Here is a 24172-nt window from a genome sequence, read left to right on the forward strand (position 1 = left end):
TTTCTTTTCTTGGCTCCATTTTCAGGCTGATACTTTTCATTCTGTAGTCCCAACAAGCATATACCATATATGGTCTTTAGTGTCCAAGATCTCACCCATATCCATTCAGAATTTATATTAAGTCACTGAAAGAAATAAAAACAACAATTCCAATGACTGTGGTAGGACCAATCACTTATATGGGGGTAAAGTGTTTGATGGATGAGTAGGAACCAAAGAGAGGCAGAATCACATGGTTCATAGTCCTACTAGTAGGATGTAAAATGAAGCAGGTACAGTTATTCAGGAAAAGAGGGACCCTATTACTAGAAGTAAGAATATTGGTCAGGACAGAAAAAAATATATTCAATACAAAAGGTAATGCAGATGAGGGCAGATAGGAGCATGAGCCATATTTTCTGTCATTAATGCTTTACCTATCTCTAAGGCAGCCTTATCTGAAAATTTGTTCTCTCCCCACATGAGTCAAATAAGGTATTTATTTATCTACTCATTCATTTATTTATTTAGTCTCAATCATTTATTGCATGCCTGCAGCTGCAAACTTGGAAATAACTGAGATTCCATGTATAATCTTTCTACTCTGAAAGTCTCAGATCGTTTATGTGATAAAGGTATATTCCCTGCTCTCACGAAATATGTGATTTAGTTTTAGTGTTATCTATGTTATCAGACACACATAGAATTATTTCTAACATAATGTAACACTACAGTCATATGAAGATAGTGCATGAGTGCACAGAAGAGGAAGTAGTTGAGCATGCCTTTTGGGAACTAGGACATGAAGAATGACTGAGGTCTCTTTAATTGGAGAAAGCTATGAAGGATGTTCTTTTCATTAAAAAGAAACAGCTTGGACAATGAATTGAAGGAAGGGATATGTAGTTCTTATCTAGTTCTGGAAGTGGAAAATCCATTAAAGAGCTACTCTTAGAGGCTAATTTAGTGTGAGATATGGAAGTTTAGGCAGTGCTGGTGGACCCCTGCTTTCATTTGTAAGTTATTTCTATACAAATTTGCCTTGGTTGGATTATAAATACTTCCTGGTCAGGGACCGAATATTATTCTTTGTTTTCTAAGTGTTTTAAGCCATTTCTAGAAGGCACTTGTATTAACATCATCACCCATGTTCCAAAACAACAAATCTTTCCTGGCAACACAAAGAGTACAGCTAATAGCATATACCCATATTTCCCCTTTAAAGCTGCAGCCATCAATAGGTAATCATGAAAAACACAATCTCTGACCCTAAACTTTTCATTTCTGAGTCACATAATCGTAATATTTTGTGACACACATCTCTTGGGCTTTGAGAATCTTGGAGCTTCTCTGTCATATCATGGATATATTCTCCTGAAAGAGAACATGTCTATACTACATGCCATGTTGTTTTATACATAAAAATATCTCTAATGCCAAATAGGTAGCTATTAGCTTCTATTGCTACAAATAGTTGTGTCATTAAAATTACAAGTGGTAATTTATAATAAACTAGAGGTTGGCTATCATCCAGAATGAGAGTATAGATGTGGGTAGGACTGAACCCCAGGGTATTTCACATTCAGAGGCCAAGCAATAGAGGTGGAATTGACAAAGGAGAGTGGAAAAGAGTCTCTAGGAGGCAGAAGGAAAACACAGAAAGAGCCGTGTCACATAAACAAAGGGTGTGAATAAAGAAGGCTTATTCAACTTGGTCAAATGCTATGGAGAGGCTGAGTTAGATGAAGATAGAGAAGTGTCCATTGGATCTGAACAACACAAAGCTGACCTTAACAGGAGCAATGTAGAACATAAGTCCAACCAGAATGTGCTGTAACAGAGAATAGGAGATAGTGAGGACAGTTAATATAGATTACATTTTCAAGAAGGTTTTATACAAAGAGAAGATGTGTGACAGTATCTGAAGAAAAATGTAATATCAGGGGATGCTATTATTAGAACAATTATTAGAACATAGTCTTGTTTCCTAAGGAAATGACCCAGTAAAAAGGAGTGGGTTTATGATTGTGTCATTTATTAATTTATTGCCCCTCAACTCGAAATTCACCTTTCAATATATTCTCTGCAATAATGGACAGAATTCCTTTAAGCATCTCTTCTGTACAGTGAGCACATTATTTAGCTTTCTCAGCAGAGAGCATTGGAGGGACATTATAGGAAGAAGGAACAACCCTGCTAATTCCTGTGGCTGAGTAGCGGGTCAGCATTTTGAGTATGGGGACATCTAGTGGAGCTCTTCTCCAGTCTTTTCCTCAGAACCAAGAAATCCTTCAGTGACCTTGCAGCTTGTCTTGGCCCAGGAATAACTTCCTTGGTCTTCATTACACAGAAAACAATGCCCTAGTGAAGGCCTCCTGCTTTCATGGGGCTGATTCCCTTTGTAAGTCCTCTGCAGAGCTCGCCGGTGTCCAAACCCTTACCCACTCTGCATGTCCATGCTCCTGATCACACCCACCCTGCCCGTACTGCAGAGGGTAGCTGTCTGCCGGCCCAGCAACTGCAGACCAGCTATGGCCTGGGTAGACCAGCCATCTTTTCTGCTATGCAGTGGACTAAACTACACCTTTTCCAACAAGGTCTGAACCCCACCTGGGGGAGGGCCCCTTCCAAGTTGTTCTTTCCTTGGATACCTCCTCTCCACCCTAAGGGTACTATAAAGAGTTTCCTTATATCCTACAGTCACTTGTTTATCAGTTTAATAATTCTTTATATTATACTTTGCCAGTTTAGCCCACTGTGTGGTTTCTAACTCCTAATTGGATCCAGACTGATACAATGACAAGAGAGTTTATAACTTCAGGAATTTAGCACTAATGAGTACTTAGAATATATCACTTTTTAAAACACCCACCTTGGAAAAAACCTCATATTTATTTAAAAATATTTCTCATCTTCTCAGTTTCTTCTTAGTACTTTATATTCATTAAGATCCTTGCCTCTTGATGATGGTTTCCCTTGGAAATATTTACCTCTGCTTCTTTTAGGAGTATTTATCCATGTTATTTCAGAATCCATTCTGTCCAAAAGGCTGTGTACCAGTCATTTTCACTTTTTCGTCTTGTTTGAAGACCATCTTGCACTTGCCATGTACATACTGGGTGATCATCTTGGACAGGAAATGACCATATCAAACAAGCGGACATGGCAACAATTATTTTTATGTTTATAATGATTCGATTTTTGGAAGAACCTATAAATTCTTCATGAATTTTCCCCTAGAAAGCACTAACTTCTGAGAGCTATCATTCTGAGTGTAATATCTTATCTGAGCTTATATTTTCTCTTCGGGTTCACATATTACAAACATATACTTTTTATCTTCTTTTCTTTAAAAAAATCTCAGTCACATTCTAATTTTAGTCTCTGTTCTAAAATTATAGTCCTCTGTGTCCCTTAAAAAAAATCTGCCCCTTTAGCAAGACCCCCAATGCACATTATCCATGCTTATCCCACTTGGAGAGTGGTAATGGAATGTCAGTTTATTGATAGAAGAAAACAGATGCTATTGCAAGCCTCCCTGGTTTTATAACTCTTGCTCATTCTGACCTTAGCAACTATAGCACTCAATGGTGATGTCTGGGTTAAGGTAACAAGTCCTTCCCTCCCTTCCATCCTCCCTCTTTCACTTTCTTTCTTCCTTTGTCCTCTCTCTCTGTCTGTCCTTCCCTCTCTCCTATTTTCCCTTCTTCCCTTCCTCCCTCCCTCCCTCAAATGCCTTCCCATTGTAATTGGGATAAAATTCAAACTCTTTATCATAGGCTGTAATGCCCTAGTGATCTGACCCCTGCCTTCCTCTCTAACTTCTTCTCCCCTTTTATTTCTCTCATTGACAATATTTCAGGCATAATGGTCTTCTTCTTGTTCTTTAAATAAACCAAGCTCCATCATGTCTCAGGGGTTTGCACGTGCCATTTTTTTTTTTCTCTAGGATCTTTGTCTGCACTTTTTTAAATGAATGCTTCCTTTCTATTATTTTGACCTCATTTGAAATGCCTTCTCCTCTAAGGGGCCTTCTCTAACTGCTCTAACTAGTCACCTCCATCATCACCATGCTGTCACTCTCCAGTATATCACTCTGTTATATACTTTGTTCTTACTACTTCAGCACTATGGAATTACTTCATATCTTATTTATTTATATTTTTCCTTTATTACCATGGAAATTCTTTGATGGCAGAGAATTTATGTGCTTTTTTGATCACCGTATTCCTAAAGACTAGGATAGTTCCTGGCACATGATGGAGACTTAATAAATATTTTTGACCATTTGAGTATTCACTGGGCCCTTATTGTTCATGGGCATATAAGTAGAAAATTTAATATTCCTTGCCCAGAAGAAACTGGATAAATAGATTTAAGATGTTTCTATTATAATTGTTTTTTCCTAGATGCAGCAAGAGTAGGTCAGAGGCCCAGTGGTATCTGGTTTAGAGGGAAAAATTAAGGAGGGATATGATATTGAATTGCTTTATAATAATTATATTGCCCTATCCAACTGAAATCTCCTCTCAGTCATTCTTTGATGGTAAAGTTGTGGGAAAGCCTATTAAAATGCAAGTGAGAGTGATTAAAATGTTAACCTACATGTATATATTATAAAAACCAATGTTGTTGATTATCTACATAATGGTTTTCAAATATGTTTTAAGCAGCAGAGCTTTTTTCAAACCAAAAGCCCTCTCAGAAGCCCTATATAGGTAAAAATGGCTGATACTCTGGCTTGTGTGGCAGAATTCGTACCCTGATCCCCAGGCACCTCTCCTAACTTCTGTCCCTCCAGGCAGTACCGGAAATATCACCTATAGCACCCAGCACAGAGCAAGGTCTGAAAATCACAAAGCTTAGATTAACCATTTAGTTTGGGAAACTGAGGCTCAGAGAGCTGAAGTGACTTATCTAGTTATAAGATGACTGGCAATAAAAGGATGGAAACCCAGTTCATAGAATTCTAGTGCACTGTGCTTTCACCTGTGTTATCCTATATTTCTGAAGAATAAATTCTATTAAATCCAATTAGCTCCTAGAAGTGGGAGTTCTTATAGGGAGAGAAAAATCAGAGATTCTCAGTGCCCTGGAGGCCTTGCTTGGAATTTTGCTGCTCCTCAAGGACTGTGGACCTGGAGAATAACCTCGAGACTTCTCTTCCCACTTAGAAATCAAATCATCTTGAGCTTGCCTTTAATGGTGGAAATGAGGAAATGGGACTGCTTTTTCCAAATATTTATTGCATAATGATTTAATTGCTCTGAATTTTTATGAATTGGAGAGAAGAACTTTTAACCATTAGGTGTCTTGATGTTCCATTTGTGAAGAGTGGCATGGCCTTGATCAAGACAGGTAGGTCCTTTTCATTAGTATTTCTTATTTTTAAGTGGAAGCCCAAATTAGAAATAAATGATTCAGTTAAGTTGGGGGTTTATGGATCAGCCATAGTGCAGGTTATCTCATGCTAATCGGGAGTTCAGAGCCAAACACAGCATCTGGCATGATAGCAAACATTTAATAATGTTTTTAATTAAGTGAATGAATTTCAGAGGTATGTATTATTTAGCAACTATAGTTTAACAATATATTAATTTGATTTCTGACTACAGATATAGGCGGGTGGACATTATTTGTGCCATATGCAATTGTTATATCCCAGGCATCAATGATGCCCACATTGAGATCCTGAAAAATGTCTCTTATGGCGAGATATTGAATATAACCATGAAAGTCACCAAATCTCTCCACATCACTGTGCATCTCCCTGATGTTTTCTGTTTTGATAATAACCATAGTTTCTGGGCTTCTCAGAAGAAGACGCTGAACAGCCTCATGGACATTGAGGGCCCTTCGGATAAAAACATCAATGGGAAAGGGTCTGAAATGCTGGCCCAGAGAAATAACAATGATAGTATTTTTTTCTCCTCCAGTTCTGTCAATTACCCGGGTGATGTACTCAATCTCTTTGACTGAATAGGTCAGTGATCCAACCAAAGGGTAACCATGTTTTTGCCATTGGATGTTGATATTCTTATCCAAGTCCACAGCAAATTGATGCTGAAATTTTCCAGATTCATGCAGATCCACTGACTTCAGGGCTGATGACAAATAGGCAATCCCAAAATTAAAAAAGGATAAAATTATAAAGATCATAAAGATAGAAGAAAACACTTAGTGTTTATACTTGAGTAAGTTAATCATGGCTTAAATGAAGTATAGTTCTGAAAAGTATTTGAACTATCAGAAGTATTATAGATATAAGAAATTATATATGCCCCCTTGTAAAACTATTAAGAACCAAATGGACTGGGGATGGTAAGCACTGGGGTAAGTTCATTGGAAGATGATAGTCAGTTTTGTACATTTTGTTTAAAATGTACAATATTATTTTTGTATATTTTGTTAACTAGAGAAAAACTCCTTTGAGGATAAAGTACTAATTGATGTCTATGCAAAAACAAGCAAACCTATCTCCCCAAGTACTCTGTAAAGTCTCTTAAGACTGAAAATATATTCTATACTTCTGTTTTTTTTTTTAACATATGCATGGAATGGTACTGAGTATATCATCTATAATAGCTTTCCTATTCATTTGTGAAGGACTTTGAACATTTATTTGGACTGATGTATTATTCACTTCACAGCACTCTCTCTCTCTCTCTCTCTCTCACACACACACACACACACACACACACTTAATTGCTATGTTATAGAAAAGAAACTCAAGAGATAAAATGACCTGCTCAAGATTACACAGCTAGTGACAGAATTGCCACTTACATTTGAAGCTCTTCTCAGTTCTTGTGAAAATAGTCTACTCAATCTTAAAACGTTTGAGAATATGAGTATAATATGAATAGAATCAAACAAAATCCTTCAAGTTTTCTTAGTTAGTTAGACCCTTATCAGACTATCAGGGCCAGCTCCTTTGTAGTTAAAATTTCTGAGGAAAATGTTTAGAAAAGAATTATTAATGTTTCATAACATGTACTATCTTAGGAGTAAAGGGCTATGTTTAAAGTCTTAACCCAGTGAGGTCTGAAAATGGAGATGCTGGAGGTTTGATTGGAGGAAAATGGCAGAATTATATAATTATATTCTTCATTCTGCTTCCAACTTATTACAATTTCTTTTTCCAAAGCATACTACACACATAGAATTTAACTTTTAACAAAATGTGCAACAGATGTTTCGCTACCACAACATAAAAGATCATTCAAAGAGAGTAAGTAACTCAGTACTTTCTATAACCTAAGAGACCCACTGTTATGGAATGTGATGTTAAAGGTTATCACCAAACCCTTAGTTTTATAGATGGGAAAACAGAGGTCCTGAAGAGTTCAATTATTTACTAGAGGTCACAATTTAAAAATTTCTCATTCTGTTAGGAATTCTGCTTATAGCTTTAAGCCAAGGCCCTAATGATTTTCCTGTTATTTTGAGAAGATCAGCTTACCCCCTAAGTTTGAGATGACAAAAGTAATATCATGTCAGGAATGCCAGAATGGAGCCATATCAGCTGTACTGTTCCCTATATGAAGAGCCAGGTCCCAGAACACAGGGGGCAGGCAGTGATGATTTTCCGGGTATAAGTGCTAAGATTTACTAGTGTCTTCTGAGTTATGATTGGTGCATTCTTGGTTTAGTAAAAAGAGCAACTAGGATTTTCTAGCAACTGGGTTCTAGTCCCAACTCTGACATTAACTAATGATAATAATTGCAGTAGCTATTGTTTACTGGGCATTTTCTATGTGCCCTGTGCCTTCAATGTATTAAATGTTTTATACCTATTACCTCATTTAATCTTTGTAACAACCACCAGATACCATTGTTATTCCTGGTTGATTGATGAGGAAAATGAGCCAGAAGAAATAAGTAACATGACAAAGATCATGGCTACTAAGTGGCACAATCTGGGTCTGTTAGACTCCAAAGCCCATGCTTTTTACCACTGTGCTTATCTGATGTAAAGTTGTCACCTTAGTCCTGGTACGTGTCCTTTCATATCATAATAGTGATGATAGCTTATACCAAAGAATATTTACTATATAGCAAAAATCATGCATTCTAAATGCATTGTATATATTACCTCATATTACCAAGAAGGTACTATTTTTATCTCCATTATACATGAGGTAACTGAGGGACACGATGGTTATATAACTTGCCCAAGGTTACCCAGATTGAATATGGAGAAGTCAAATTTTGATTTCAGGCTATCTGGATCTAGAATCCACACTCTTAATCATTATTCTAACTGTAGAAGGTGGACAGTGTAATATCTTAAGTTATCTTCACCTCCACCAATGGTTTTCTGAGTATACTGGGTAAATATTGAAGTGGGAATTCTGCAGGGATAGGGATGTGATTAAACCTTTCTACACTGGCTCCCTTCTAGTCAGATAGATGTATACTTTTAAGGGAAAGATAATTATATCTTGTGAAAAATTTTGATGTATTGTGATTAAGGCCTAAGAAAAAGGGTCTACTGCCATGTCACCCTGAACGTACTTAATCTCATCTGATATCAGAAGCTAAGCAGGGTCGGCCCTGGTTAGTACTTGAATGGGAGACACCTATGAATACTAGGTGCTATAGGCGTTTAAAAAAAAAGACCTACGAAAAAGAAGCGGTGCTCCCCATATTCCTTTCTCTTTTTGAAATGAAAAAGAGCGTTCTGAAAAGGATATAAATAATGGCTTAGACTCAGGCATACTTTTGATACTGTCTTTGAAGTATTCCATCCACTGGCGTATCGTGGAATCTCCCATTAGATATATGAATTTTCCTTTCAGGCATTCTTTTATTTCAACTGGAGCCAAACTACAGGAGATAGGATTCCATGTGTCTTTCCAGACATATCCACTGGGGATTGTGGATGCCATTCCAAACTTGCATTTCTTTTTCATTGGAGCCATGTTTTCTGCCAAAGAATCAGCAAGATAGGATCTTCTAAAATATCACATTATTCATCAGTATTTATTAAGAACCTACTGGCTTTTCTAAATATACTCTTAATAGGGCATGAGAGTTGGGAAAAAGCCTTATTGAAGCATCATTCTCTTAATGGAATAATTATTTTTGAGTAAAATGATGTGAATTTTCTAAATGATACTCATTAATGTTCATTACAGAGGACTTTTTCTCCCAGAAAAAGAAAAAGGTCTTTGGGGTAAAATTTAAGTATTTGTTTGTCTTCTTATGAAAGTAAAGTCATTAATTCTTGTTTAATAATGAAAACTCAATTATTATATCATTTTAACACACTTTACTCCCAAGTTGTTACATTCTTTCATAGTGTCTTAAATGCCACCATCAAACTGTAAATCTTTTGAATTAAATGCAGGGTGAAATAAGAAATTAACGATTAGTTTGGTTTGGAACCTGGAAAGTCCACATAGATATGGCTGTAGGCTGGAATGGAGTCTTAGAGGTCCAAGATGGGCCAGGTATTAACCTATTAGGTATTGTGAAGCCTCTGGGAATCTGAGGGGCTGAGGTGGTTCTAGTGGTGAGGAGCCCTTCGTAGGCTTGGTGCAGTAATTATACAACTGTTAAAGGCAGTAGTTTAGTATTTCAACATCTGGTATGAGTGTACTTGTGTATTGTCAGTGAAAATGCCATTTCTACCTCTAGCTACATATTTACACTTCGGTGTGAACAAATTTATTAGTGATCAGCAAGCTGTTAATGCTGAATTTGCAGAGACGCAAATGCTTCTGCCTTAAATCATTTTTAGATAGAGTTTTCCTGGGATATTTGAACCAAAGAAATTAAAGAGAAAATTAATAAATGTAAGTATGGGAGTGCTATTTTGTATGTTAAAATGGTGTGAAAGGTCCCAAAGATGAAGAAGGGGAAATTGTGATGAATTAACTCCTTTTTGGCAGATTGGAAACCTGTAGGTGGTGATTCTTGGGCTGTGGGAAGTCCTGATAATGGTGGTGTAGGGAGGCAAAGACCTTAGTATAAGTTGGGAGAGAGTTTTGACATTTGAAAATTACTGTGTTAACTGAACAGGTAATGTGTTGCTTGGTAAATAAATTGATGATGAGAATTATAGTTACTAAAACAGGTTTATGATATCTAGTGATTTCAATTATTTATTCACTTAGGTAACTGATATCTTGGCCCACCATAGACAAGCCCAATGATCAGAGTGCCAATAAGACTGATGATAGTGTACAAGTCCAGCAGAAAGTAGAAACATTTCAAATGGTCTAATACTAAGCACAACCCAACAAACATAGGGAGAACTTACTGTTGCATTTGGAGACATTAATAATGTTGAAGTTTTCCATAATCTCTACACCCACATTTGACCTTAAAGACACAAATACAGAAATTAATCTGAAGGTGGACCCAAAGGTCAAGAAACAGGGTCCAAGATGGTGGTGGTGTAGGAGGACACTGAACTCACTCCCTCCTGAAATATACATCTATATAGAGAGCAATTACTCCTGAGAGATAATGGAGGGCTGAATAAATAGCTTCCGAACAACAAACAAGAGAAAGAGACTGAATAGAGAAGACTGAAAAACTGTAAGAGCTCTCCGGGTGCTGCGAAAATTCTCTGAGATCAGAGGTGCTTGTGAGTGACATTGTTTATGATCCTGTCCATCTTTATAGTGCATTGGGAGTTCTATTTGGGTGCTTTGGCCTATCTTTAAGGTCACTGTAGTGTGTCCCCAGCCACACTACTTGGAGCCCATTTTGCCTCTGGATAAATAGAGCAAGTAGCATCAACAGGGCATCACCACATGTACCGGGACTCTCTATCTGGGGCCACTCCAGCCTTGCAAGCCAGTGCTCCAAGCACCATAAGCACCTGCCTGGCTTCAACTGCCCTGCCAAGACTACCAAGAGCACACAGCCTACACAGACATTGCTTCTACACAAGACTACTTTCTGTACAACAAAGGACAAAGATATTATTTAGAGAAGTCTGAGGAGCCACAGGAGCTCTCTGGGAAATGGAGGAATTCTCCAGGGCTGGAGGTGCTGGCGAGGACCATCGTTTATGTCACCCTCGATAGTGTAGGTGAGAGCTCTACCCAGGTGCTCTGGCCTACCTACAAGGTCGCTGCAGTGTGTTCCAGGACAATCACCCAAGCCCATATTGGATCCAAACGAAGGGAGCAAGCAGGATCAAGAGAGAATTACTATAAGCACCTGACTTCCCAGGGCTGCTCCAGCTCAGTAGGCCAGTGTCCTGGACACCATAGGCACCTCCTTGGCTCCAGCCAGCCTGTCAAAACCACCCATTACACACAGCCTACACAGAGATCATCTCTACACAAGGCCACTTTTTCAGGACTTGGTGAGATAGCTATTTTGTCTAATTCATATAAACAAATATAAACAGTCACACAAAATGAAATGATGAAATATCTTTCAAATCAAAGAACAAGAAAAATCTCCAGAAAAATCCCCTAAGGAGACAGATAAGTAATCTGCCCAATAAAGAATTCAAAGAAATGGTCATAAAGCTACTCACTGAATTTGAGAGTGGAATAGAGAAACTTAGAGAGAACTTCAACAAAGAGTTAAAAAGTATAATTAAGAACCAAGCAGAACCGAAGAATACAATTATTAAAAATTATTTTATCTAAAATTAAGAATACATGAAAAGGATTCAACATCAGATTTGCTAATACAGAAGAGTTCAGTGAGCTGGAAGACAGACTAGTGGTAATCAACTATTTAGACAGTAAAAAGGAAAAAGAATTAACAAAAATGAAGGGACATTTGGGACAACATCAAGAGTACAAACATTTACGATATAAAGTTCCCAGAAAGAGAAGAAAGAGAGAAAGGAACATAAACTTTATTTGAAGAAATAATGGCTGGAAACTTTGCTGACCTGGAAAAGAAAACAGACATTCAGGTTCAGGAAGCACAGAAAGCAGCAAACAAGATGAACCCAAAGAGACACACACCAAGACTTACTGTAATTAAAATGATAAAAATGAAAGGTAGACTGTTTTGAAGGCAGCGAGAGTAAAATAACTAGTTACATACAATGGGAACCCCATAAGGCTATTGGCCAATTTCTCATCAACAACTTTCAGGCCCGAAGAAAGTGGCAGGACATTTTTAAAGTGCTGAAAGAAAGGAATCAACAATCTGGAATAATTTATCCAGCAAGGTTATCATTCAGAATTGAAGGAGTGCTAAAAGAGTTTCCTGGACAAGCAAAAACTAAAGGAGCTCATCTCCATTAAACCAGCTTTACAAGAAATGTTAAAGGTCTTTGTTAAGCAAAAAAAGAAAGACCATAACCAGAAATAAGAAAATATAAGAAAGGAAAAAAAATTCATAGGTAAAGCCAAATATTTAATAAATACAGTGAATTGGACATTTAAAAAGCTACTATGAAAGTCAAAGGGCAAAAGTACCAAACTCACCTCTAACTACAATAAGTGATTAGAAGATATACAAAACAAAAAGATCTAAATTTGTCATCAAACACATAAAGCATGGAGAGGGAGTCAAAAGGTAGCCTTTTTAGAACATATTTGAACTTAAATGCCTATTAGCTTAAAATAAACTGCTATAGATATAGAATGACATATAGAAACCTTATGGTAACCACAAACCAAACACCTACAAAAGATACACAGAGACTAAAGAGAAAGGAACCCAAACAAAACACTAAAGAAAACAGAAAACCACAAGAGAAGAGATCAAGAGAAGAAAGGAACAGAGAAGAAACAATACAAAAATTAACAAAATGGCAATAAGTACATACTTATCAGTAATTACTTTAAATGCAAATGAATTAAAAGGCAGAAGGCAGCTGAATAGATTTAAAAACATGACCGGTCTATATACTACTAAAAAGAGACCTCAAACTGAAAGATACATACAAACTGAAAGTGAAGGGATGGCGAAAGATATTCCATGTAAATAGAAATGGAAAAAAAACTGGGGTAATGATACTCTTATCAGACAAAATAGACTTTAAAACAAAGAATGTAAAAGAAGGACATTATATAATGATAAGAGGTCAATCCAAGAAGAGGATATAACAATTGTAAGTTGTTATATCACAGGAGCACCTGAATATATAAAGCAAACATTAATGGACATAAATGGAGAAATTTATAGTAATATGAATAATAATAGTTGGGGATTTTAATATCCACTTACATTAATGGATAGATCACCCAGACAGGAAATTAATAAGGAATTAATGGCCTTAAGTGTCACATTAGACCACCTGAATTTAATAGACATAAAAAACATCTAATCCAAAAACTGCAGAATACACATTTTTTTAAGTGCACACAGAATATTTTCCAGGAAAGATCACATATTAGGCCACTAAACAAGCCTCAATAAATTCAAGAAGATTGGTATCATATCAAGTATCTATTCTGACCATAGTGGCATGAAAGTAAAAATCAAGAGAGAAGTTTATAGCAATACAGGGCTGCCTTGGGAAATAAGAAACATTTCAAATAAACAATTTAACTTTACACCTAAAGGAACTAGAAAAGGAAGAACAAATAAAATCCAAAGTAAACATAGGAAAATAATTAAGACAAGAGTGGAAATAAACAAAATAAAAAAATTTAAGAATGATGAAACTAAGAGCTAGTTCTTTGAAAAGATAAACAAAATTGAAAAACTTTTATCTAAACTCATCAAGAAAAAAAGGAGAACCCAAATAAGTGAAATAAATGAAAAAAGAAGCACAGAAATACAAAGAATCGTTAAAGAATACTATAAACAATTATATGCCAACAAATTTGACAATCTAGAAGAAATGAATAAATTTCTAGAAACCTGTAATCTTTCAAACTGAACCAGGATGAAATAGAAAATCTAAATAGACTGATTACTAACAATGAAATTGAAGCAATAATCAAAAAACTCCCAACAAATAAAAGCCGAAGACCAGACAGCTTCACGGGTGAATTCTATACAAATATTTATAAAATTAATACCTATCGTTCTTAAACTATTTCAAAAAATTAAAGAGGAAGGAACACTTTCGAGCTCATTCTACAAAGCCAGCATCACCCTGATATCAAAACAAGACAAAGACATTACAAGTATTAGCAAACCAAATTAAACTATACATTAAAAAGATTATACACTATGATTAAGTGAGATTTATCCCAGGGATACAAGAATGGTTCAACATTTGTAAATCGATCAATGTGATACATTGCATTAAGAAAATGAAGGATAAAATTCATGTGATCATCTCAATAGACGTAGAAAAAGCATCTGACAAAATTTAACATTTATTTATGATAAAAGCTCTCAACAAAATAGGTATGGAAGGAACATATCTCAACATAATAAAGGCTATATATGACAAATCCACAGCTAATATACTCAATGGTGAAAAGCTAAAAGCTTTTCCTGTAAAGTCAAGAACAAGACAAGGATACCCACTATCACCACTTCTATTTAACATAGCCACAGCAATCAAACAAAATAAAGAAATAAAAGGCATCCAGATCAGAGCGAAGAAATAAAACTGTTTGCAGATGACATGATACCATATATAGAAAACTCTAAAGACCTCCAAAAACTATTAGAAGCAGTATGGTTGCAGAATACAAAATCAATATTCGGACATTTGTTTCATTTTTATACACCAATAATAAATGATCAGAAGGAGAAGTTAAATAAACGACCTCATGTACAATTGCATCGAAAGCATAAAATAACAAAGAAATTTAATCAAAGAAGTAAAAGACCCATACTCCGAAAAGTATAAGATATTGAAGAAAGAAATTGAAAATGATACAAATAAATGGAAGGATATACTGCGTTCATGAATTGGTAGGATTAATATTGATAAAATGTTCTTACTACCTGAAGTAATATACAGATTCAATTAATACCTATTAAAATACTAAAAGCATTCTTCTCAGGACTAGAACAACTGATCCTAAAATTTATATGGACGACAAAAGACCCAAAATAACCAAAAAAATCTTGAGAAAGGACACAGTAGGAGATATCATGTGGCCTGATATCAAACTATACTATAGAGCTACAATAATCAAAACAGTATGGTACTAGCATGAACAGATATATAGATTAATAGACTAGAATAGAGAGCCCAGAAATAAATCCTCACTTATATGGTCAACTGATCTAGGACAAAAGAGGCAAGATATACAATGGGGTAAACACAGTCTCTTCAAAAAGTAGTATTGGGAAAATTGGACAAATATATGCAAAAATATGAAATTGGACCACTTTTTACACTATATACAACAATAAACTCAAAACATATTAAAGCTTAAATGTATGAACTGAAATCATAAAACTCCTAGAAGAAAACACAGCCAGTAAACTCATTGACATTGGGCTTAGTAATATCTTTTTGGATATGTCTTCTCAGGCAAGGGCAACAACTACAACAAAAATAAAGAAATAGGACTACATCAAACTGAAAAGTTTTTGCACAGTGAAGGAAACCATTAACAATGAAAAGACGACCTACTGAATGGGAGAAGATATTTGCAAGTAATGCATCTGATAAGGGGTTGATATCTAAAATATACAAGAAGTTCATAAAATTTAACACCAAAACACCCTAAAAATCCAATTAAAAAATAGGCAGAGGACTTGAATAGACATTTCTCCAAAGAAGACATACACATGACCAACAGATGTATAAAAGATGCTTAATATCATCAGGGATATGAAAATTAAAACCACAATAAGATATCACCTCATACCTGTCAGAATGTCTATCATCAATAAGTCAAGAAATAAATGTTGGCGAGGATGTGGGAAAAAAGGAAATCCTTGTACGTTGTTGGTGGGATTGTAAATTGGTGGAGCCACTATGGAAAACAGTATGGAGAGTCATCAAAAAATTGAAAATAGGCTGTCATATGACTCCGCAATTCCACTTCTGGGTATTTATCTGAAGAAAACAAAACACTAATTTAAAAAGATATATGCACCCCTGTGTTCATTGTAGCATTATTTATAAGAATGAGGATACGGAAGCAACCTAGGTGTCCACTGATAGATGACTGAATAAAAAAGAAGTGATTTCTCTCTCTCTCTCTTTCTCTCTCTCTCTCTTTCTCTTTCTCTCTCTCGATATATATATATTAAAATGATATATATATATATAAAATTAAAATGATATATATATAACTCAGCAATAAATATATATAGCAATATATATATATACATAACAGCAATAAAAATGAATGAAATCTTGCCATTTGCAAGAACATGAATGGAACTAAAGAATGTTATACTAAGTAAAATAAGTCAGACAGAGAATGACAAATAACATGATTTCACTTACATATGGAATCTTAAAAAAAAAAACAAAAACAAAACAGAAACAGACCCATAGATATAGAGAACAAGCTGATGGTTGCCAAAGTGAGGGGGTTGGGGGTATGGGTGAAATTTTAAAAAATAACAACAAAGATCAGGAAACACAAGAAGCCACATTATCCATTGCTTCGATTAATCCTTAGTGATAATAATTGACTACAGTTGGCCAGTGGCACCTCCCATGCCAATATACTCCCATAATTCTTGGCCATTTATTAAATTTCCATTTCCTTGCCTAGTCATCTAGAGGGTATGCAAGGTCATTTATTGAGACGCAGAAAAGATATATTAGAGCATATACATATACACATATGTATATTTCTCATTCTCTTTTAATTTTATTCTGTTTATATTTTTGTTTCAATAATAAGGGTTAAATATTCAAAAAGTTTAGGGACTACTAGAAAGTGGACATTGTCCCCAAATTAATGCACAGATTTTTCTAAAACGGTTCTTCATAGAGTCTTGAAGTTGATGTACTCATAGTGTTTTGCTTTGGATCAACATATAGGCAAAATCATTACCATATTCGCCCAGGTAAGACCAAAAATAATTATTTACCTTTTAAAGAGGATCCTTTCTTGTTTTCTAAGATAAGAAACTTTCTTGTTTTTGGAATGCATGTGGGTGAGTGCAGCACAGGGTATGTGTTGAGGTTTCATGCAGTAGAAGGCTTCTTGGTCTCGAGGATCCAGGTACTTGCACAGTTCAGCACTTGAGTTTAAAACCAGGGCACAGTAAGAATTGGCAAAGGAGGTCCCACTGGCAAACTGGCCTATGAAGATCACCCTGTCATAGCCTTGGTTCCTTGCCCTCCAGAGAGCTGACACCCCTTCACTAGGGTGGATGAGCAGAATAGACAGAGTGACTTGGCCCTCCCAGAACAGAGTAAAGCTGACGAGGTAGGTGCCATTGTTGAAGTCTGTCACTTTTCCTGAAGCACCTGCCTTCAGGGCTGGGGAGGACATCCTGGCCCTCAGGAAATCTCCACCATATTCTTTCCTATGTCCCAAGTGGTCCCTCATCTCCAGCAGGATGTCTAGCTGATGCCCCCTGCAATATGTGTCTTGAGGGTTGAGGATAGTGGCTCTGCTCTGGGTGGCACTGGTGGTGGTTTTCACATGGGTGAAGGGTCTGGGTGGGATAAGCTTGTCCAGTTTCTCCATGATTTCCTTGATTCTCAGCTCAGTCTCTGTAGGTGAAACTCCCGGATTTAGTGGCACTTTAGGACATGAGGACTTCATGATGAAATTCCAGTAATGGAAGGAGAAGGTCAACTTGAGTGCAGTCCATAACTGAAATGACATGGAATACAATAAAGAATATAGAAAACGTTTCTATTTAATGTAACAATTTTGGTAGGTCAGCCAACTTCTACCTTTTGTAGAATAATAGGAGGTACAAAAATTAAAATTAAAATGATATTGAGATTTTATTATTATATGTGTTTCATAGAGAAAAGAATTTTTCTGAAATCTGGTGGTGGAACTCCACTTTTTACTGGCTAACCTATTTTTGGATAAGCCATTTAACTCCAAAGGGCCCTAGGATCTTTTTTTTTTTAAAGTGGTGATGACGAAATATACCTTTACTGGGCAATTGTGAAAACCAAACTGCATAGTGGAGAACAAATCTTTATTTACTTTTTTATCTTAAAACTAGAATTCAGTCATTTAAAAAAAGTTCTTAAGAAAATGTTTAAAACGTATGGAGCTTTTATGGAAAATATGATTATCTATTTTTTTCTATTCCACCTTTTACACTTGCTTAAGCATTTTATGATATTTCACAGTATTTTCAGATTGTTTTAGCTAATTTAGGAAGTAAGAAACACAGGTTTATAAAAATATATTTTTTTCTAATCATAAAATAACACTGATTTATTAAAAATGAGAAAATGCTGAGACCGTAACTATAAAAAAAATCAGTCACAATTACACCAGTCATTGATAATTACTGTGAACATTTCAGTGATTTTCTCTCATTCTTTGTGTGCCATGTCACAGAACAAATTGAATATTTACCAAGGAATTTTGACTTTTTTAAAAACAATATCATAAAAAACTTTCAACCGTATGTCAAAGGCCCACATATTTCATTCTATGGATACAGCTTATTATTTTACCTATTCCTATATTTTTGGGGATTTATTTCATTCAGCTTTTCTCTATTACTTACAATTCTGTAAAGAACAACTTTTGGTATAAACGTTTCTTTTCAATTCAGATTATTTGCTGAGAACTAAGAAGTACGATTATAGGTCAAATGTGGTGAACATTGTTAAAGGTTTTAATACGTCCTGTGAAACCATTTTCCAGAAATGTGGTGCCAATGTGCACCTAAATCAGCAGTGAATGAGAATTCTAGTCTTACTGCATGCTTGCAACACTGGGTAGCTCATTTTCAGAGATATTTGTCTGAGGTTAAAACTTGACTCTATCACTGACTAGTTAGTTATACAAACTTGATTAAGTTTCTTTATTTCTCTGTGAATCAGTTTCATCATCTAAAAATTGGGTCATAAAAGTAGACACCTTGTGTGTTACCTTGAGGATTAATGGTTAACATATGAAAAACATTTAGAATGGCACATACTAAATGTTTGTTACTATTATCTCTATTATTTGATAAATAAAAATGTTTTTATGTAAAAATTCTTCACATGCCAAATCATAAAACTAATGATATTAATCATACTTATATCTTAGAATTTCCAATAAAGGCAGAATAGTTTTTATTGAAACAATTTTCCTGCAGATAACAATGATAACTCTAAACCAAAAAACTCTTAAAGCGCTGGAGAGTGACCACAAGCAGATGCTAGAGGGGGATAGAAACTTGAAGGAAGTTACAGCACTGGACTTGCATTATAAGTATGAACTAAAATTTTCAAGCTGAAATGAAGTTATATCAAATAGAAACACAGATCTTCAAGAAGGAATGAAAAGCACCAGAAATGCTAGATATGTGAATAAATATAAAATACTGTGTGTTTATTTCCATATTTCTTTAAAATGTATGTAATTATTTGAAGTAAAAACTGATTTTGTAATAATGTGAGAACTACAGCATGAAGAACTAAATGGCTGAAAATTTATTACAGATTACATGAAGTAGCACAATATTAACTCTGCAAGTTAAGAATGTATATTGTAATCCCTAGAGAAACCACTCTTAAAAAACACCTTAGAGTTATAAGAACAATAGAGAAACTAAAAGGAAATACTAAAAAAAATTCAGTTAACCCAAAATAAGGCAGTAAAGGGGGAACAGAGGAACACAAAAACAGAGGGGCCAAACAGAAAACAAATAGTAAAATGGTGGACCCAAATTCACTCATATTAATAATTCCATTGAAAATAAGTAGACTAAACATTCCATTAAAAGGCAGAGATAAAAAAGCAAGACTCAACTATTTGTTGCCTATGAGGAATGTAGTTTAAGTATAAAGATGGGTTGAAAATAAATGGGTGGAAAATGAAAGATCTTATAAGCACAAAATGGCAAATATTAATATTAAAGTAGACTTCAAGATAAAGGGTATCACCAGAAATAAACATGTATATTTCATAATGATAAAAGGGTCATTGTGTCAGAAAACATACCATTCATAAGTGTGTATGTGCCTATACACACATGTATTTATATGTGAAACAACAATTGAGAAAACTAAAGGGAGAACTAGAAAAATGCACAATCATAATTAGAAACTCAAAAAACTCTCTCAGTAGCTGCTACAGGAACTAGATAAAAAATGAGTAAGGATCTAGAGGATCTGAACAACATTATCATAGTAATGTCTTTTAATCATCACAGTACAGTATCAGATATTTTTAAATTGCTACAATTTCAAATAAAAATTATAAGTGATTTTTAGTATGGTGGAATAGTATTTGGTACACAGAAATTTTTGGTAGAAATATAACAGGGAAATTCTGATTAAAGATGGAGGACTAAGCACATATTATATCTTCAGTTAATCACTGTAAAATCCCGTAAGAGGCAGAAAAGAACTTTAAAAACAATTCTGGGATATAAGAAGAGGTACCTTAATTGAACCAGAACATATAAAGAATCTCCTGAAAAATGAAAAGCAATGGAGACTAGATCCAGGAAGAAAGCCATGGCTCCAAATGCACATAGATGAGGATTCCGCAAAAGATGGAAGCCACTCCAGGGAGAGTATAAATGTGGAGAGGGCTGATAACTAAAGTAAGAGGGGCCAAAGAAGTAGCCCACTCCCTCCCTATTTTCCTACCTGTGCCTGGGCCAGGTAGCTAAAAAAGGGGACTTCTTTACTTAAGTGCAAGTAAAAACTATAGATATTTAAGTTGGAGAAGTAGGAGAGGAGCCTGGGTGCCTAATACCAGCTAAGAGACAAATGGGGAGCATATATTGCCCTTCAGTTCTTAAAAAAATTTAAATTATTTTATTTTTTAACATTTTTAAAATTAAAATTATTGTGGTGACTTTTCACATCTCTACTATAAACATGCTGGAGAAAAGAGGTAATACCACTGTAGACTGGTCACTGCAGAATCTCAAGTATAAGGATGTCTATAAACCAAGAAAGCAAAAATTTTATGCAAGCCGATTCATGAAAGAGAGGTATCAAGTTCACTAAAGAGAAGACATCCAAAAGAATAGAATTAATAGAAAAACAAAACTTTAGAACAAGTATACTTTCTATCCTCTGAGATGCTAGATGATATTGTATCCATAAACTAATGAATCAATTAAAGACTTTGGAAAGTAAAATCTTGCTGTTCAGTACACAAAATCACTTGCATTCCTCTACAACTGCATCAAGCAATTAAAAAATGTATTTAAAAGGATACTATTTACAATAGCAACAAAAAATTATAGAGTAACTGGGGATAAATCTAATAAAAGGTATATAAGACCATATGCAACAATTATAAAATTTACTGAAAGATCTTGAAGGAAACCTAAATAAATGGAGAGAGATTACATATTGCTAAACAGGAAAACAATATAAACACATCAGTTTTTCCAATTTGATCTACATGTTTAATGTAATGCACATATAATTTAAGTAGGATTTTTCATTCAATTCGACAGGCTGACTTTAAAATATGTAAGAAAGAGTAAAGGGCCAAAATTGGCCAAAAACCTTCTGAAATAGATTAAATAATGGTAACTTGACCGAGAAGTTTTCAAAAGTAATTATGAAGTTCTATTAATTATAGCAATGTGGCATTGGTACAGGAAAGACAAACTGATCAATGGATCAGAAAAATGAGCCTAGAAAGGGACCTGTTCTTAGGTGTGAGTATAAACTATAGATATTTAAGTTGGAGAATTAGGGAATTTTGATTAAAATTTTGATAAGCAACAAAAAAATGACATGATAAATCAGCATAGAAAGAACAGCAAAAAAAGGAGTCATTATCCAATATGGGAATAAAAGAAAAATCAGGAAAAAAATCCAGATACATTACAGGATTAAATATCTAAAGCAACCTTTAAAAGTTTAAGTAGAATATTGAAATAATATAGTTTAACATTGGAGTAGGGAGGGGTTTCTTAATACTCAGAAAGCATTAATTGTAAAAAAAAAAGGCAGAAAATTTTACTATATAAACGTGAAAATATTCTGTTTAGAAGATCCCTTAAAGAAAGTGAAAAAACAAACTATACATTGGGAGAAGATAGTTGCCTTTACAAATGACAAAAGAAGAATGTGTGTGGTACACACACACACACACACACACACACTCACACACACACACACACACAATATTACCTTCTCCCATATTGCATAATGATCATCAAGTACAATGGTTCTTAGTTTGTATAAGCTGTTGGAACTCCCCTACTATAATCTATAGGTCTGGTCATTTGGACTAGAACAGGTGAAGTATCAAGTAAATATATTTTTCTAAAATACAGAAAGAAGGCAATTCCTACCTCTGTGGAGTTTTGAAAAACTATAAAAGTGATCCAGGAGGCTAATATAAACAACAGTACCAGCAGTGGTTTACGATTTGTCATACTCATTGTCATGAGTAGGATCCTACAAGAGACAATATCAAAACTAGCACAAATAAAACACAACAAAACAAAAAATCAGAAACAAAATGCAGAAATACATGAAAAGTTTATACTTTCTGATTCTTTTTGTCCTCAGATAAGTCACTCCCAGAATAGAACCTAGGCCCTCTCAGCTGCCCTTGCTGTCTCCCAGCTGCTTTCTTTGGCTGTCGGCTTATACCTTCAAAGGAAGAGCTGTTCTGAGACATAGAGTCCACTATGGAAATTGAGAAACTGAGAGCCCAAAGAAATTGAGAAACTGAGAGCCCAAAGAATGCAGAGTTGCTCATGTCCAGGTGTAGTCTCCAGGCTACATAACACCTAACAGGTTTCCTATTCTCTTTCCTTGAACATAAAGAACAGACACAAACATTCCAGTAAATGCCGACCCTAAGAATCACATTATCCCACTTCCCTTTTACTGTAACTTGATTTTTCCAGGTTCCTCATTACAAAGCTGTTGATATCTCTTATCCTACCAGCCTTTCTAGCACTCCTCAAGCTTGAAAATAATTATTTTAAAACTCAGATTTCTTTCTTCATTTTAAAAAAGTTTGGGCTGTATCAATGTTTTCTTCTATGGTTGTATCTACTTTCTGTCTTTGTCATGGAATTTCAAGTTATTAAGTCAGATTGCTTGAATGCTGCCCTTCTAAAATTTTCCATCTCTAAAAATTTACTCTCTTCTGGAAGCACCTCCTACACTGTATCCCCAGTTTATACATAGATATTAGAATTTTCTGCACCCAAGAACAACTGTTATCCCCACCCCGCTGGTCAATTTTGCAAATATTTTCATACCTTCAGAGTTTAAAGACTTTGTTCAATCTTCTACATTGAAACTATGCTTAGCTGGATGTTGAGGCTTTGTTCTGAAGTCACCAGTGTACTACTGGGGCACCTCCCCTCTGTGCCAAAACAAATCACAGGTGTAAGTTGCAGTATGCATGCTTTTACCTTGGATCTAGAATCTTTACTTGTTTTGGCTAAGGTGAGTGTCAGGCACGCCAGGTTCACCTTGAGGAGGAGCCTAGATCACAAACTACACTTATCAGGTCAAGCAGACATGGGAAGGAAAACAAAATTCTCAGTATAGTAGATTAGATCATTTTAATGTCCTGAGACTTTATTATTCTAATTCCAGTAAATGTACAAGAAATACCCAACACAAAAATGAGCGAATAGAGCTGGAAATTTGAATGATTGAGAGTAGACAGTCTTTCATGAAAAGCTGAACTACCTAGTTTCTATCTGAGCCTTGTCATCAAGACACAGTTGCCAGGATTTAAGTGCATACTATCTCATATACAGTAGGTCCTCAGTAAAATTTGTTGAATTGAACTGAAAGGACCTCAAATACAATGTAGGCAAGACAATGATACTGATGGAATCTCAGACTAACAGAGTGATACCTTATAGTCTTGAGTTTAAAGCCATCTGGAATTTGTATTCTTGACCTGATAGAAATGGTGTCAGAAAAAGCAGGTGCTCAGCACAAATGCCCCAGTGCCCATGGGAAGCAGCAGGTGATCATACTGTGAATCCCTCCACATTTGTGCTGTCCCACACAGGAAGTTAAAGATATTTAAACATGTCCATCAATTCTCCTAGATGTATATATACATACATATATACATATATGTATATATACATATATGTATATATACACACACGTATACACGCATATATACGACAATCAAGATCTGTTTTGCAAGATTTTCTAAGGTTTTGATAATCCTTCCAACATCCTTGATTTTTCTCTACCAAACTGGCCTTAACAATATTTCTTTATGTCTTTACA

General features: G+C 35.2%; 1 protein-coding gene across 1 annotated transcript; it reads right to left on the reverse strand.

Moving 5' to 3' along the window:
- Positions 1–5543: 5543 nt before the first annotated feature.
- On the reverse strand, positions 5544–22348 carry LOC120622128 (NXPE family member 4-like). The gene is made up of 5 exons (XM_039888141.1): positions 22249–22348; positions 16879–17612; positions 10247–10308; positions 8702–8908; positions 5544–6083 (listed from the first exon to the last, which is right to left on the reverse strand). Exons 1-5 carry the CDS (start codon positions 22342–22344, stop codon positions 5548–5550), a joined length of 1635 nt encoding a protein of 544 aa, XP_039744075.1. The 5' UTR covers positions 22345–22348; the 3' UTR covers positions 5544–5547.
- Between the last annotated feature and the right edge of the window lie 1824 nt (positions 22349–24172).

Source organism: Pteropus medius, unplaced genomic scaffold (assembly GCF_902729225.1).
Source record: "Pteropus medius unplaced genomic scaffold, Ma_sr-lr_union100, whole genome shotgun sequence".
In the NCBI taxonomy this organism is placed as follows: Eukaryota; Metazoa; Chordata; class Mammalia; order Chiroptera; family Pteropodidae; genus Pteropus; species Pteropus medius.

Bases quoted from the DNA above. Each gene is read 5' to 3' on its own strand.
- LOC120622128 (XM_039888141.1), bottom strand. From the start codon at position 22,344: ATGACAATGAGTATGACAAATCGTAAACCACTGCTGGTACTGTTGTTT. The intron at 17,613-22,248 runs GTAGGAATTGCC...ATGTCATTTCAG, and splicing joins TTTTTCAAAACTCCACAGAG to TTATGGACTGCACTCAAGTT. The intron at 10,309-16,878 runs GTAAATAATTAT...TGTGTCTTTAAG, and splicing joins GAAAGGATCCTCTTTAAAAG to GTCAAATGTGGGTGTAGAGA.